Source organism: Oryzias melastigma, linkage group LG8, assembly GCF_002922805.2.
Source record: "Oryzias melastigma strain HK-1 linkage group LG8, ASM292280v2, whole genome shotgun sequence".
Classification (NCBI taxonomy): domain Eukaryota; kingdom Metazoa; phylum Chordata; class Actinopteri; order Beloniformes; family Adrianichthyidae; genus Oryzias; species Oryzias melastigma.
In genome coordinates this window covers 15,835,523-15,848,435 of record NC_050519.1, presented here as the reverse complement: position 1 = coordinate 15,848,435, position 12,913 = coordinate 15,835,523, and the positions used below count along the sequence as shown (strand labels likewise).

The 12,913-nt window shown below is 39.8% G+C and overlaps 1 protein-coding gene across 1 annotated transcript in view; it reads right to left on the bottom strand.

Annotated features, from left to right (window-relative positions):
• LOC112146599 (sphingosine kinase 1) overlaps window positions 1-12,913 on the bottom strand; it is a 30,784-nt gene that overhangs the window by 2,748 nt on the left and 15,123 nt on the right. The window contains exons 2-4 of the mRNA XM_024272498.2: window positions 11,730-11,879; window positions 5,257-5,351; window positions 2,075-2,190 (exon numbers count right to left, since the gene is read on the bottom strand). Of these exons, the coding sequence (XP_024128266.1) occupies window positions 2,075-2,190; window positions 5,257-5,351; window positions 11,730-11,879 (361 nt within the window). The remainder of the gene's footprint in view (window positions 1-2,074; window positions 2,191-5,256; window positions 5,352-11,729; window positions 11,880-12,913) is intronic.

Below are 12,913 nucleotides of genomic sequence, written 5' to 3'. Positions count from 1 at the left end.
CAAGGTTAGGAGTTAGCATAGTCACAGTAATGTTTGTTTTAGCCCCTATTGGGTTGTTTTTTTTGGGCGTAAATTGGCTAACGCGGCTAACATGTAGCAGTGTCTGATTGTGTGTTTTTTTTATGTGTTACTCACAAAGTTATGAGTTAGCGTGGTCAGTAATTTTGTTTTAGTGGTATCAGTACAATATTTACAAGTTGAAAACCAGGTTTGGTGTTATTGTAAATTGGCTAATGCGGCTAGCATGTAGCAGTGCTGGACTTTTTTTTCTTTTACGTTGGGAGTTATTGTAGTCACAGCAATGTTTGTTTTAGCAATATCAGTTTAGTTTTTTTGCATGTTGTGAACAAGATTAGGAGTTGAAAGTGTTGTGAATATGCTAATGCGGCTAATGCTTCTTACTTGGCTAGCAGTAGCGTATTACAAACAAGTTCTAGGCTATGTCCGAATTCCTTCCCTATTCACGATATATATATATATATATATATATATATATACGTTTTTGCCATTTTCTAGCGCTGTCTGAATCTACCATTCCAAAATCATGTGAACTAGAAATGTATAAAAAACTACCGCTCAAAGCTCACTACATTAGCAAATAAAGACCACAATGCATTGCGGTCTAACAGTTTTTGTGAAAAAATTGTGTCTAAATTTCCTTTTTTTTAACAAACTATCACATTTTCATCATCAGAGCATAGTGGAATCACAAATAAATGTTGTTAACTGCTTATATCGATTCGATTTTCACTTTGTGGACGTGATGTCTTATCTTGCGTTAATGTGTCTTACGTATGAAAAAAGTTTGAAACTAGAACATTCATTGACTGTCTTATAATCCTGTGGCCCCAATAGTGCAGAAAATCTGGTAGCCTATTAAGAAAATTTAGCTTAAAAACACAAACACAGTGGGAAGACCAAAAGCTCAGTCCTTCGTTCCACAACGTTAACAGGGAAGGGGAGCGGGGTTGTTCCATGCCAATGGTCCCGCCCATAATTTAGCGAATTTCGGCTAAAAACAGGTAAAAGACCACTAGGGACTCTTTTAAATTAGCTCAAAACACGACCTGAGTGGGTGTTTAACAGTAATGTAAATGCAACAATCCTAATATGCATCCATTGATTTTATGTTGCAGTTTTATCCTCTAGTAAATATAAATACAAATATTGCTGTGAAGTAATAATTACAGAAGACATGGGTACTTAATGCATGGAATTAATGACATTTTAAAAAATAAAATGTGTTAATGTCTGCTTTAAAAGGAAAAAATTGAAAGATTTTTTTTCCCATTATATACTCCTAAATAGTATGGCGGATTTTGCATTCAAGCAATTAATGGGAATTTATAAAGAATTGATTTAAAAATACAATTTCTGGGCTAAATTCTGAAAAAAAAATATAAAGTTTATACCAAAATGTTGGACTTTCTTTTTGTTGAGAGCAAAGTTCAAAAGTGATAGGAATACATTTTTAAAGGTGCATTTAATGTGCAGTAAATGAAGAAAGGGAGTTTGGATATAACTCTGAGTAAAGCAGCTTTAAAGCTTTACCCAAAGGAAGTAAAATGTAAATCAGTCTGTGAGGTTTAACCATTGACTGTATATGAAACTGGACTAGCTGCTATCCTCACCCTCTAGGTAGAGAGGGATCACTCTGATGACCCAAAAGTAAAATTAGAACTTGAGTTGGGTCATCACAGACATGGAGCTCAAAGCTCAGCATCTGCAGACGTACCTGCACTGTTTGATGTTCCAGCATCCAGCCAGCAGGTGGAGACGAGACCTCGGAAATGTGCTGTCACCACAGCTGCACCCAAGTCGCGATTAAGTTTCTAAAACCATTACGTCAATCCTAAAAGACTTTCAAACTTAAATGACCTCCTGCTGCACAGCGAAGCAGCCACCCCCCTTTTTTCCTGCCTCCTCAGAAACGATGTGCCCAGTCAGCCTTCAGCATAATTATCCAGGGGGGGGATAAATTGTCCCATTTTTTTTCTTTTTGAAAACTGAAAAATGTTTGACTTTTGCACCTCCAGCCCATGCATTTAAATCACTCATTAACAGGTCGACTCACTGTGAATAGTGGTGGACGGACGCAGCCAGAGCGTTGCCGGAGCCACCAGGTAGGATGCCCAGAGGGGTCTGGATGGCTTCCTGCCAGTCCTCTCGCTCCATCAGACCATTTATCACCTGAGTGAACAAACACAGAAACAGAGGAAGCTGCAAAAAGTCGCCCAGAGAAAACCATGGCTCAGGGAAAAAGATTTTAGTGCTGACGGCAGATTTTTGAAGCTCCTATGTCATGTTTGAGAGCAAATTAAAATTTCATATGCCTATTATAGAAGACGCCAGGAATAGTCACGGGGGTGTGGAGGTTGATATAATTTCCATCCGTGATTTGTAGGGGTGCTATGATTCATTTTACCAACCAATTCATAGAATTTGTGGTTGGCGATCCGATTCATATTGGTTCATTTTGAACGATCTGAGTCACCAACACATTCTCACTCCCAACTCATCATACATGGACGTATGGTTCGGGCCCCCTCCACGTCACTTTTTGACATTTTGGGTGTCCCCAACCCGTCGTTTTTTGACGTGCTCCCAATAAATCCCAGGTCCCTAACCCTCAGGATGCGGTACCTGACGCGGTAACGGACGCAGAACTGGTACCTGGTAAGGGTTAGAGAACTGGTACCCGGATTGGGTACATGTATCGGTCCGTGTCGCAAGGGTTGGAGACTCCTGATTAGCCTATCGTCACCTTCTTAAAATAACTTCCTCAGACATGTTTTTCAGATTTAGGAAACACAAAAAACGGAATCATATATTCAACAAATGGTTCCGTTTTTTGTGTTTCCTAAATCTGAAAAACATGTTTGAGGCAGTTATTTTAAGAAGGTGACGATAGGTTAATCAGGAGTCCCCAACCCTTGGGACACGGACAGATACTTGTACCCAATGCGGGTACCAGTTCCCTAACCCTTAACAGGTACTAGTTCTGCGTCCGTTACCGCGTCAGGTACCGCATCCTAATTTTTAATTCGCTCATGTTTGACAAACCTTGTTGTTATATGACTTAGGCCCATTTTTGAACATTCCTCTGTGATTTAGGCAATTTTAAGCCTTCTATTCTTTCAGGACTAAATCATTACTAACAACCTAACATAATGCTCAGGAGGCATGTGCATTTCTTCACTTCTCTTTCCAGCTCTTCTTTGTAGGGTTCTGATGCCTGTTAGTGTGGCAAACTGTCAAAGCAATGAGGTCCAGGAACTTTCTCTCCTTGATTGTCACAGTACATGGAAGCAATCTTATCCATGCCAATGGACCATTTGATATCTGGACTCAGAAGCTTCTGAGAAGGACAGTTTGAAATGGACTCCCTGCTAAACTGAGGAGCTCACAAGTCATGCACAGTTGGCTCTCCAACATCTGTGTAAAGTTCTCTTCTTCTTGAACCAGTTGGCATCTTGAAAAGCTTGTAAAATTGCCGAAATCTCATTGACTTATGACTTAGACTAAATAAAATCGCTACACTCTTGACATAAGCAGTTATATTGAAGAGGTAAAAAATGTATGATCTGTTTAACTGAGGATATAGGTAATTTTACCAGAGGTGGCCAGCATCATGAGGAGAAGATTTCGGCAAAAACCCCACATTTTTGTCAGAGAATGGGTTAGGGAATTATTTTAAGGAGACGGTATCCTTTTTTTCCTTTTTTGTGGCTTGGTACCAAGCGGTCCAAAGACCAGCACTGGTTCCCAGCCCGGAGCTTAATGGGAACAGCTAGCACGTCAAAAAACAGCATCTTAGGGACACCCAAAATGTCAAAAAGTGATACAGAAGGGGCCTGAACCAAACATCCATCATGACAAGTTGGGAGTGAGAATGTGTTGAATTCACTGACCTAAAATGGATCCAGGACACTTTTGGCAAAATTCAACCATTTCGACTCAGAGATAAATACCTGGTACTGAACAGTGTAGGTGAAGGTTTCCAGATTCCTTGTATTTCTTGTAAGATAATCAATTATATGTGTACAAACAAACAAGCAAACAAGTTTAGAGTTTCAGCACAAATGAAAGGAAAGGTGTACAAGACTGTGGTGAGACCAGCCATGTTGTTTGGACTAGAAACAGTGGGACTGAAGAAAAGACAGGAAGCAGAGCTGGAGGTAGCAGAGATGAAGATGCTGAGGTTCTCTTTGGGAGTGACCAGGATGGATAGGATCAGGAATGAATACATCAGAGGGACAGCACATGTTAGAGGTTTTGGAGATAAAGTCAGAGAGGCCAGACTGAGATGGTTTGGACATGTTCAGAGGAGAGACAGTGAATATATTGGTAGAAGGATGCTGAGTCTAGAGCTGCCAGGAAAGAGGTCTAGAGGAAGACCAAAGAGGAGGTTTTTGGATGCAGTGAATGAAGACATGAATGTGGCTGGTGTTAGGGTGGAGGATGCTGAAGACAGGCTTAGATGGAGGGAACTGATTCGCTGGGGCGACCCCTGAAGGGAAAAGCCGAAAGGAAAAGAAGAAGAAGAAACAAACAAGCAAACAAACTGTATGGTCACATCTGCAAAATTCTAAGTGTTTTCACACATTGGACGGTAAAGATGGATTGTTTAATTTTTGTTGCATCACATGTGTTGTCTGCTGTGATGGCATTTGGTCGTTTTCGCATCCATCTTGTTCCACTCATCTGTGACCGTCTAAGCAAAGATGCCCAGACTTCCCTCTCCCCGGCCACTTCCTCCGGCTCTTTTGGGGGGTAATTCAAGACGTTCCAAGATCAGCCTAGTTGCTCCAGCGTTTCCTGGGTCTTCCCTGGGGTCTCGACCCAGTGGGACATACCCGGAACACTTTATAGTTATATATACCTTCTATAGTTATAGTGAAGTAAACTTATCAGTCTCAATCCAAATGGTCGATATAATCATTTTAAAACAATCTTTTAGAGATATAGGTTAGGGTTGTAGTGATCAATTGATGAATCGGTTCATATTCCTACAATCCAACACGATGGATCTTTCTGAGACAAACTGTTAATAGAATGGAACTATGTCATTTAGGTTACTGAATGGGATCGTCCCAAATGAACCAACAGTGATATGAGTTGTGTCGTCAACCACAAATTATTGTAAGAATCGAATTATTGTTTAAATAAATTATTACATATATTATTTTCTGGTGGGATCGTAGGAATATAAGTTGATTAAACTGATTAAATCGTTACTCCTACTGGATTGGGTACCTCATAAAACAGGCCGTCCCCGGACATGATGACCAGCGCGTCCCACTGTGACAGGTCAGCCTTCTTCACCAGCTCTCGCGCGTGGTTCTGGTGCTCTATTAAAGAACAATAGACGAGAACTATATGAGCATTTATGCAAGTAAATAAACACAATAAAGAAAAAGGGTGACAAGCGCGTTCACTTCATCAGCAGCTTCCAGGATGGGATCAAGGGGATTAGGTGGAGGAGAGAATCAATTTTCCTTTATCGGGCCAGACGTATCACATTAACTCATCCAGAGGCTACTCAACAGCTCCAAGGCAGATTAGCCGGCCTGTAAACATCTGCGACTGACAAATATCTGCAGAGGCCGGGCGTGCGAGTGCTGGATAAAGCACTGGCAGAGGAGTGAGCTGTTTGTTTAGCCTCTTTTTTCCTGGCAGCTTCCATGAGTGGGTCCCTCTGCTGAGGGTCTGTGGGCTCATCCTGCCAGCATTAGAGTCTGCCAGCCCAGACTCCCCAGTGTAGGTGCTTTGAAAAAGACAGTGAAGAGGAGGAGGGAGGCAGACGAGGAGCTGGATGCGCAGCAGAAACCTTTTTTCTCCTCGTGTGCTGACCTCTCCACTCTCTTTGCTTTAACTCCACCTGTCTCCAGGATGCTCCCGTTGCTGCTTTTTTTGCGGCCCGGAGGCGGTGATGCAGTGCTGTGTTGACAGAGGAGCGCCGCTTCACAGCTGACTCAGCACCCTGGACTGATGCTGCACTTCCCAGACACTTTCTTACTTAATGGGTCACACAAAAATCAATCTAAAGGATGGACGCCGCATGCTAGTCTGCTCAAAATAGTTCCATTTAACCAGTTTCTGTTCAAAAGTTTCAAAAAAGCCCCCCTAAAAATAAATTTAAAAAAAGTCTTAAAATGTGAACAATTTTCTTTATAAAAGCCAAAAAAATCTGGTCATAAACAAATTTGGCTTTCTTAAAATTCCTTTTTTGTCATGCTGGGAGTTCACCTTAGTGCAGATTAAAATATACACTTCATGCTTCATACAGTATGCAAAAGGTACACAATGACACAAAGAGGTGCTCCTATCTGTACTTGTACTTCCTCAGGCAAAGGTTGCAATCATCCTAGAGCAGACGTCTGCAACCTTCAACATTTAAAGAGCCATTCGGGTCGATTTCTCACCGACCACAACCCAGTAGGAGCCACTAAGTCTCACTTCACCCTTTAGAAAGATAAGAAACTGGTTTGCATTCATGATTATGTTACTATGATGATAAATATATTTGTTTTGCATAAATAAAACACACTCATAAAAATTAACTCACTACATCAAAGAATGGACAGAAATTTTGCATTTTTTTAAATTTAGATGTTCAAACCCTTTGATGAAATCCACAAAAAATTGCAACATATTTTTTAAGAAGCAGAGATAGTATCAACTATGATCCATTAGGTGATTTGTTTTTTTTTTACTCACAACAATGTTAGCTTAAGATGTAAAAATATATAAATAATTGTTCAGGAAAAAAAGCACCTTAATATACCTACTGTCTCAAATTTGATTAAGTTTTAACATAGTGTTACTGAATTCTAAAGAGTTAATTATCAACAAATTTTGAATTATTTCAATAAAGTAGTCATAAAAAAAGAAATACAATAGATGAGTTATTCTCAGCAAAAAGTTTAGAAATTTAGCTAAACTTTTCCTCCCAAAAGGGATTTTGGAATTTCATGGAGGCAGCCATTTTGAAAAGCCTTTCTACTGCCCCTAGTGGAATGATAATGAACTACAGGACAGGAAACACGAACCAATGGGAATTAAGGAAAGTTTGGAGATCTCAGAAAAGCATGTATGATAAAAAATTGTTTTATTGTTTTTGATAGAGGTTTACATGACGTCCTTTCAAGATAAAATACACCCTGTGCCACTAAAGATTGTTTCCATGCAGCAAATGTAAAAATAAAAAAAATAAATGCACCATTTATTTTGTTGTTTTATTGTAGTTGGTCCATCTCAGGTAGAAATTTGTAAATCTAACTAAAATTAAATCAGAGCTGACCAAATGACCCTTAGACCATCCAAATCTTTGAATTTTGTTCTGTAATCGACAGTTCCCCTTTTGAATTCTGGTTGCTTACTGACCTCAAATTGATTTTGCATATATGGCCTCAAGGCCATAAAGATATGCAACCGCAACTGCATGTTCGCACATAAATCAAGTTTCATCACACCACAAAATAAATCTGCCCAAAAAAAATTTTTGTTGCAAATATGTAATAAGGGATCTGCAGGCCTGTAAAAAAATACATTTGTGAAATAATTTCTTCTTTTTCTACCATTTATTTATTTATATTTTGCCGATGCGAAGCAAAAAGGTTACAGTTGCAAATTCTGTCCCCGTCTTTGTACGTCTTTATGATTGGATGGCCACAAATCAAACTGTCCAATCATAAAGCATGTGGCTTCCTGCCGTCCCGCCCCCGCCGCAGACTTTAAGGTGGATTTCAGCTCAGAAATAAAACTTAGAATTATTTCTAGGGCTGTCAGATTTGTCGCGTTAAAAACGCATTAATCTGACGTGTGCTTGACGCCGACAATTTTTTTGATGCATTAATCGCGGACTTTCTCATACTGCCTTTCCACACCGCGCGCGGGCGTCCCGCACTCCAACTCACCGGCTGCTCTCTCACTAGATCACCGGCGGGTCTCCAAACACCGAGCTGCGAGCTAAAACCGGCCGGCGCTAGGACCTGGAGAGCTCCTGCACCCTAACCCGGCTCCGGTTCGTGTCCAGTACCACGTCTGGTGGTACCGGCTCGCGTCCGGCGCCGAGAGTTGCGCACCTCCGACGTTCTGAACAGCAAGCTCACCGGGGGACGTTTTAAATGTTCTGGAGGTTTAAGCGTGATCCAGCCCCAGCATAGCAGTCTGTCTGCCGGCATATTCATGGTGTGAGCTCCGCTGGACACGTCGCTGCATCGAGCTGCAGCCAGAGAACACGGCGGCAGTAACAGACTGTCAAACTATCCACAGTGTATCCCGCTTTTCTCAGTCTTTAATGTTTTAAAAAAACAAAAGTTAATTGGAAATGATAAATCTCTATTTCATTTATTACTGTAGTTCAGCAGAGGAGGAAAAGATTTGGTCCTGACAAAAAATGAACATGAAAGTGTTATGGAAATTTTATTTTTGATGTTTTTTATTTTATTTTACTGAACATTGATTGAAGTTTTGAATTTAGAATGCCCTTCACTTGCACTTGGGCTTTTGTTAGGTATTTTATGTTACAGTCTTTTATTGTTAAGAAAGTTTATCTCAATACAATGTTACAAAATAAAGTATTTCTGATGAAAACTATTAATTTTGTCATTCTTGTTTTCATAATTAATGTAGAACTACTAAATTCCACGAAGCACACATTTTTTTTCCTTAAAAAAAGGCCAAATGTAAATTTGCGATTAATCGCATGTTAACTCTGGACAAAATGCGATTAATCGCGATTAAGAATTTTAATCGCCTGACAGCTCTAATTATTTCATAAAAAATCTTTTTTACGGCCATACAGATCTCTTTCTAAACCTTTGCAAAACAATTTTTTTTGGGCAGATTTATTTTGCGACATGATGAAACTTGACTTATTTCCGAACATGCAGTTACAGTTGCAAATCTTTATTACCTTAAATTGAGCCGTATCTGTAGTGTTAAAAAATCGTTGAAAATGTTCTACTTTGGTGAACTCTGAAGTCGCACCGTTTGATGGATGTTAGAAGTATTATGGGTACTGCTGTCAGGAACCTGGCAGACAGATACATACTGTGGTTCAACTGCTTGTGAATGACTTTAATAAAGTTTGACTTATTTATTTTGTTTGATGTGCCGTATTGTCCAAAAAATATGTTAAATATATTGTATTATTATCAACCAGAGATCCACACAGGAGGGGCCAAAGAGCCAGATGTGGCTCCGGAGCCTCAGGTTGCAGAACCCTGTTGTAGAGCTTCAAGTGTGTGAGTAAACTGACTCATATTTACCTCTTACTGGTTACTGTCTCTGACCTCTCAAGTCCCATAGTGACCAATGTGTTTCCCTTCTATATCGGTCCAGCCACATTCCTCTTTGTCAAACGCAGTAATTGCCCAGCTGCTCACCTTCGCTTTAAGTCCCACGAGCCTGCACAAAGTAGCCCGCACGCTGTCTCAAAGAGGCACTATTGCTCTGCTCTGGCAACTGCAATCCATCTCACTTTGAGCTGCAGCACACACTCGTACTGCCAGCTCCCAGATAGAAGAGCGTTAGCTCAATTCAGTCCAATTCAGCTGATTTATGACGCACAATGCAAAGCAACAGTCGTATTGGGGCCAATACAGAAGGAATTTGAATCATGTGTAGCAAAAGTTTGTCTAAAGAAAGTAAGTACAAATACTTGCAGTTAGAATCCAATTGTTTGAGTCGGTAAATACACTTTTATAGATACATTTTAAGCAGGGCTGGGTATCGATAACAATTACCAGAACTGATTCGACTCGATTACCCCGAGCCTTATTTTTTTCAATTCTTTTGATCCACTTAATTCAATTCAATTTTGAGTTTACATGGTTTAGACATTTGGACACATTTTTTAGAAACACATTAATTACCTACTATATATTTTGAATATATTTATTAATCGGATACAGTTGACATACTGTAAAATGAATTAGTGAAATAATTACATTTTTAATAGCATACAGTGTTACATGGTTTCTCAAATGGAGAAGCTCCAACAATTGTTCTGCCTCTCCTGTAGGACGTTTCAGTTTGGCCACTAGGTGGCGATTGCGCTATAGCATTACACCTTTTTCCAGAAGAAGAAGGGCCGAGCATTAGCATTAGCCGTCCTACAGAAAATTTCATTATACATTAGCATCAAGCTAGCGGACGTTAGAACTATGCAATAGATTGATCTCAATTTTTCTATTTTTTTATTATCTTGATTATTACTCTATTAGGCTTAGATCGATTCAAATTGACTAATTGATTTTATCAACCCAGTCCTAATTATAAGTTGTTTTTCTAAAAAGAAAAAAACCTGATCATATTGACAATTTTCATACATTTCCACTACGTTCACAACACTCTCAGTAATGTGCATTCAAGCTGTCACTTCGAATAAAAATTCTATGTAAACACGTGTTTTAGGATTTCACGTTCAAAACTCGCATTCACACGTAGCTATGCAAGTTTTTACAACCGTTTTCAAGCTCTACGTACAAAACATGCAGCCACTGAACACCCTCTTTTCTAGTTAAACCAGATTGAACTATGACCAATCTGGGACTCGGATTTGGTAGTTAGGTATTGATTCTCTAAAGGAGAAGTTCTAAGTTCTAACAAAAATGTTCAGATCATTTACATTGTAAACATCGTTCTGCTTCTCCTGGAGGCCCTTTCAGTTTGGCCACTAGGTGGCGATCGAGCTATAGAAGTACACTTAATTCAAGAAGAAGACAACAGTATGAGGGGAAAAAACAACGTTTTAGACCAAATTTAGTTACTTTAAAAATCATTCCTCAAAAGAGTTTGAAAAATTAATGCCTGTGAGTAAATAAAGATGTTCATTTAGTCAGCAATGTATTTTTTTGGTCAACCGACGGTTAGCATTCACCGTCCTATGGGAAATTTTATTGAGCGTTAGCATCAAGCTAGCGGACTGTAGCTTTATGTGCTAATGTGAATTGATCATTGATCTATTAAGCTTAAATCGATTTTTTCAACCCAGCCCTAAGGTAGTAAACAGTAGAAAAGGAAGAAGAAGAAGAAGCCCCTCCCTGTTTGTCCAGTGTGAACACCATGGGCTAAACACGTGTTCAAGAACAAGTGATTAGCACCAGTTTCACATCCTGAGCAGACAACTGAGGAGCAGAGGAACCTCCTGCCAGGAGACCCCCCGCAGAAGCAAACTCAGAAACAGGAGCCGTCTGTCTTTGCTAGTTAGGGTATAGTGAGGCAGATTTGGAGTTAGGAAGAAACCCAATAAAAACCAATTTTGTTTGTTCATTTGGTTGTTGCTGCTTCTTTGGGCTCAGACCGAGCTCCCAGATTAATGCAGCCTCCCATCATAACAAGAAACACTATTTAAGGTCACAAAAAGCCACGAGCATCTCATCCAAAATGTGGAGCAGCTTGCATGTCTGAAATGAGAATTTAATGAGCAGCAGCGTACATGTGCTCGGCCGCGTGCGATTGCCGGTTCTGTGCGTGCACACGTGTGCTGTGAACATGTGGCTCGTGAATTTTACAAAAAAGAAAAAAAAACAAAACACAATGCATAATTCCTGTAGAGATTAAAAGTTTGTTCAGCTCATGTGCAGCCAAATGACCCAGTTTTCCGACCGATGTCCATCGTGAAATGGTCAGAGGGTTTTAATCCCCTGCTTCACATGAAGTTGACCTTTGGAGGGAGGAGTGCCAAATGAATGCAAGTGGAAAACACATTTCTGACTGACCTGTGATGACAAGTGTGTAGGGAACAGATGCCTCTGTGAGCATGCCCTGTATGTGGCCGGTAAAGAGCTGCAGAGCCTGTCCTCGCCCGCTGTGGGGGTTCACCAGGATCATGGTCCTGCAGGGCCTTTGCAGCTCCGTATAGACCACACCTGAGACAGACAAAGACAGGTTGAATTGAGAGAATCACGCACGGCGCAGGAACATCAGAGGAGTATTTAAAAGCGTGTATAAGCCCTTTTCCCTTTGGGGTTTCTGTGTGGCACTGAAGTGCAGCATCAAAAAAACAAACAAGAAACGGGAAAAATAACAAACTTAAAGAACATTTGAGCTGACAGAGCTGTGTACTCCACAGCTCATAGATGTTGAAACGTTGCCAATCATAATGGAAAATTTTCACATCTTGATAAGAGGAAAACACTCGTGTTGTCTGTGTCATTTTAGATCAAGCAGCTTGATGGAATCCCTGAGCAAAAAGTAGTCTATTTATGTGTATTACAAGTGTACTAAGTCTATGCAAAAGAGGACAATGGAGATTTTGACTGGTTTGTTCAGTAGGATCTTAGGTAGTGAGAGGATGCCTGAGGAATGGAGGAGACATGTTAAGGTCCTTATTTTTAAGAATAATGGAAATATGCAGAGTTGTGGAAACTAGATACAGAGAACTTAAGCTGATGAGCCATACAATGAAGTAATGGGAAAGAGTAGTTAAAGCTAGACTATAAGGAGAAGTGAACATGTTTCAGGGATGTTGATAGAGAAGTACAGGAAAATGTCAGACAGCAACACTGTGTCTGTATATCTGGGGAAAGGTTATGACAGGCGACAGTTAGCATACTTAGCATACTTCTTACACTACATGTTTATAGTCTATATCTCAATATTAAAAAATCAAAGTGCATCTGTTTCTCCATAAAAAAAGCTGCAACTAACTCCTTGCATGTTTTTGTAAATGGGTGCGCTTGGATCTTTATAAACTCAATGATCTTTTCCCACCTGTCTTATGGAGTTACTGTATGGTCGCAAACTCACCAAACCACACTCAAACCTGTGGAGAGACTTTACAATAGAGCTTTAAAGATTTTAGATTTGAAACCAATTCAATTCCATCACTGCCATATTTTATTAAAACACAAAATTTTAACATTCTGAAATTTTATCCATTTGAATCTTTTAAAAATTATTT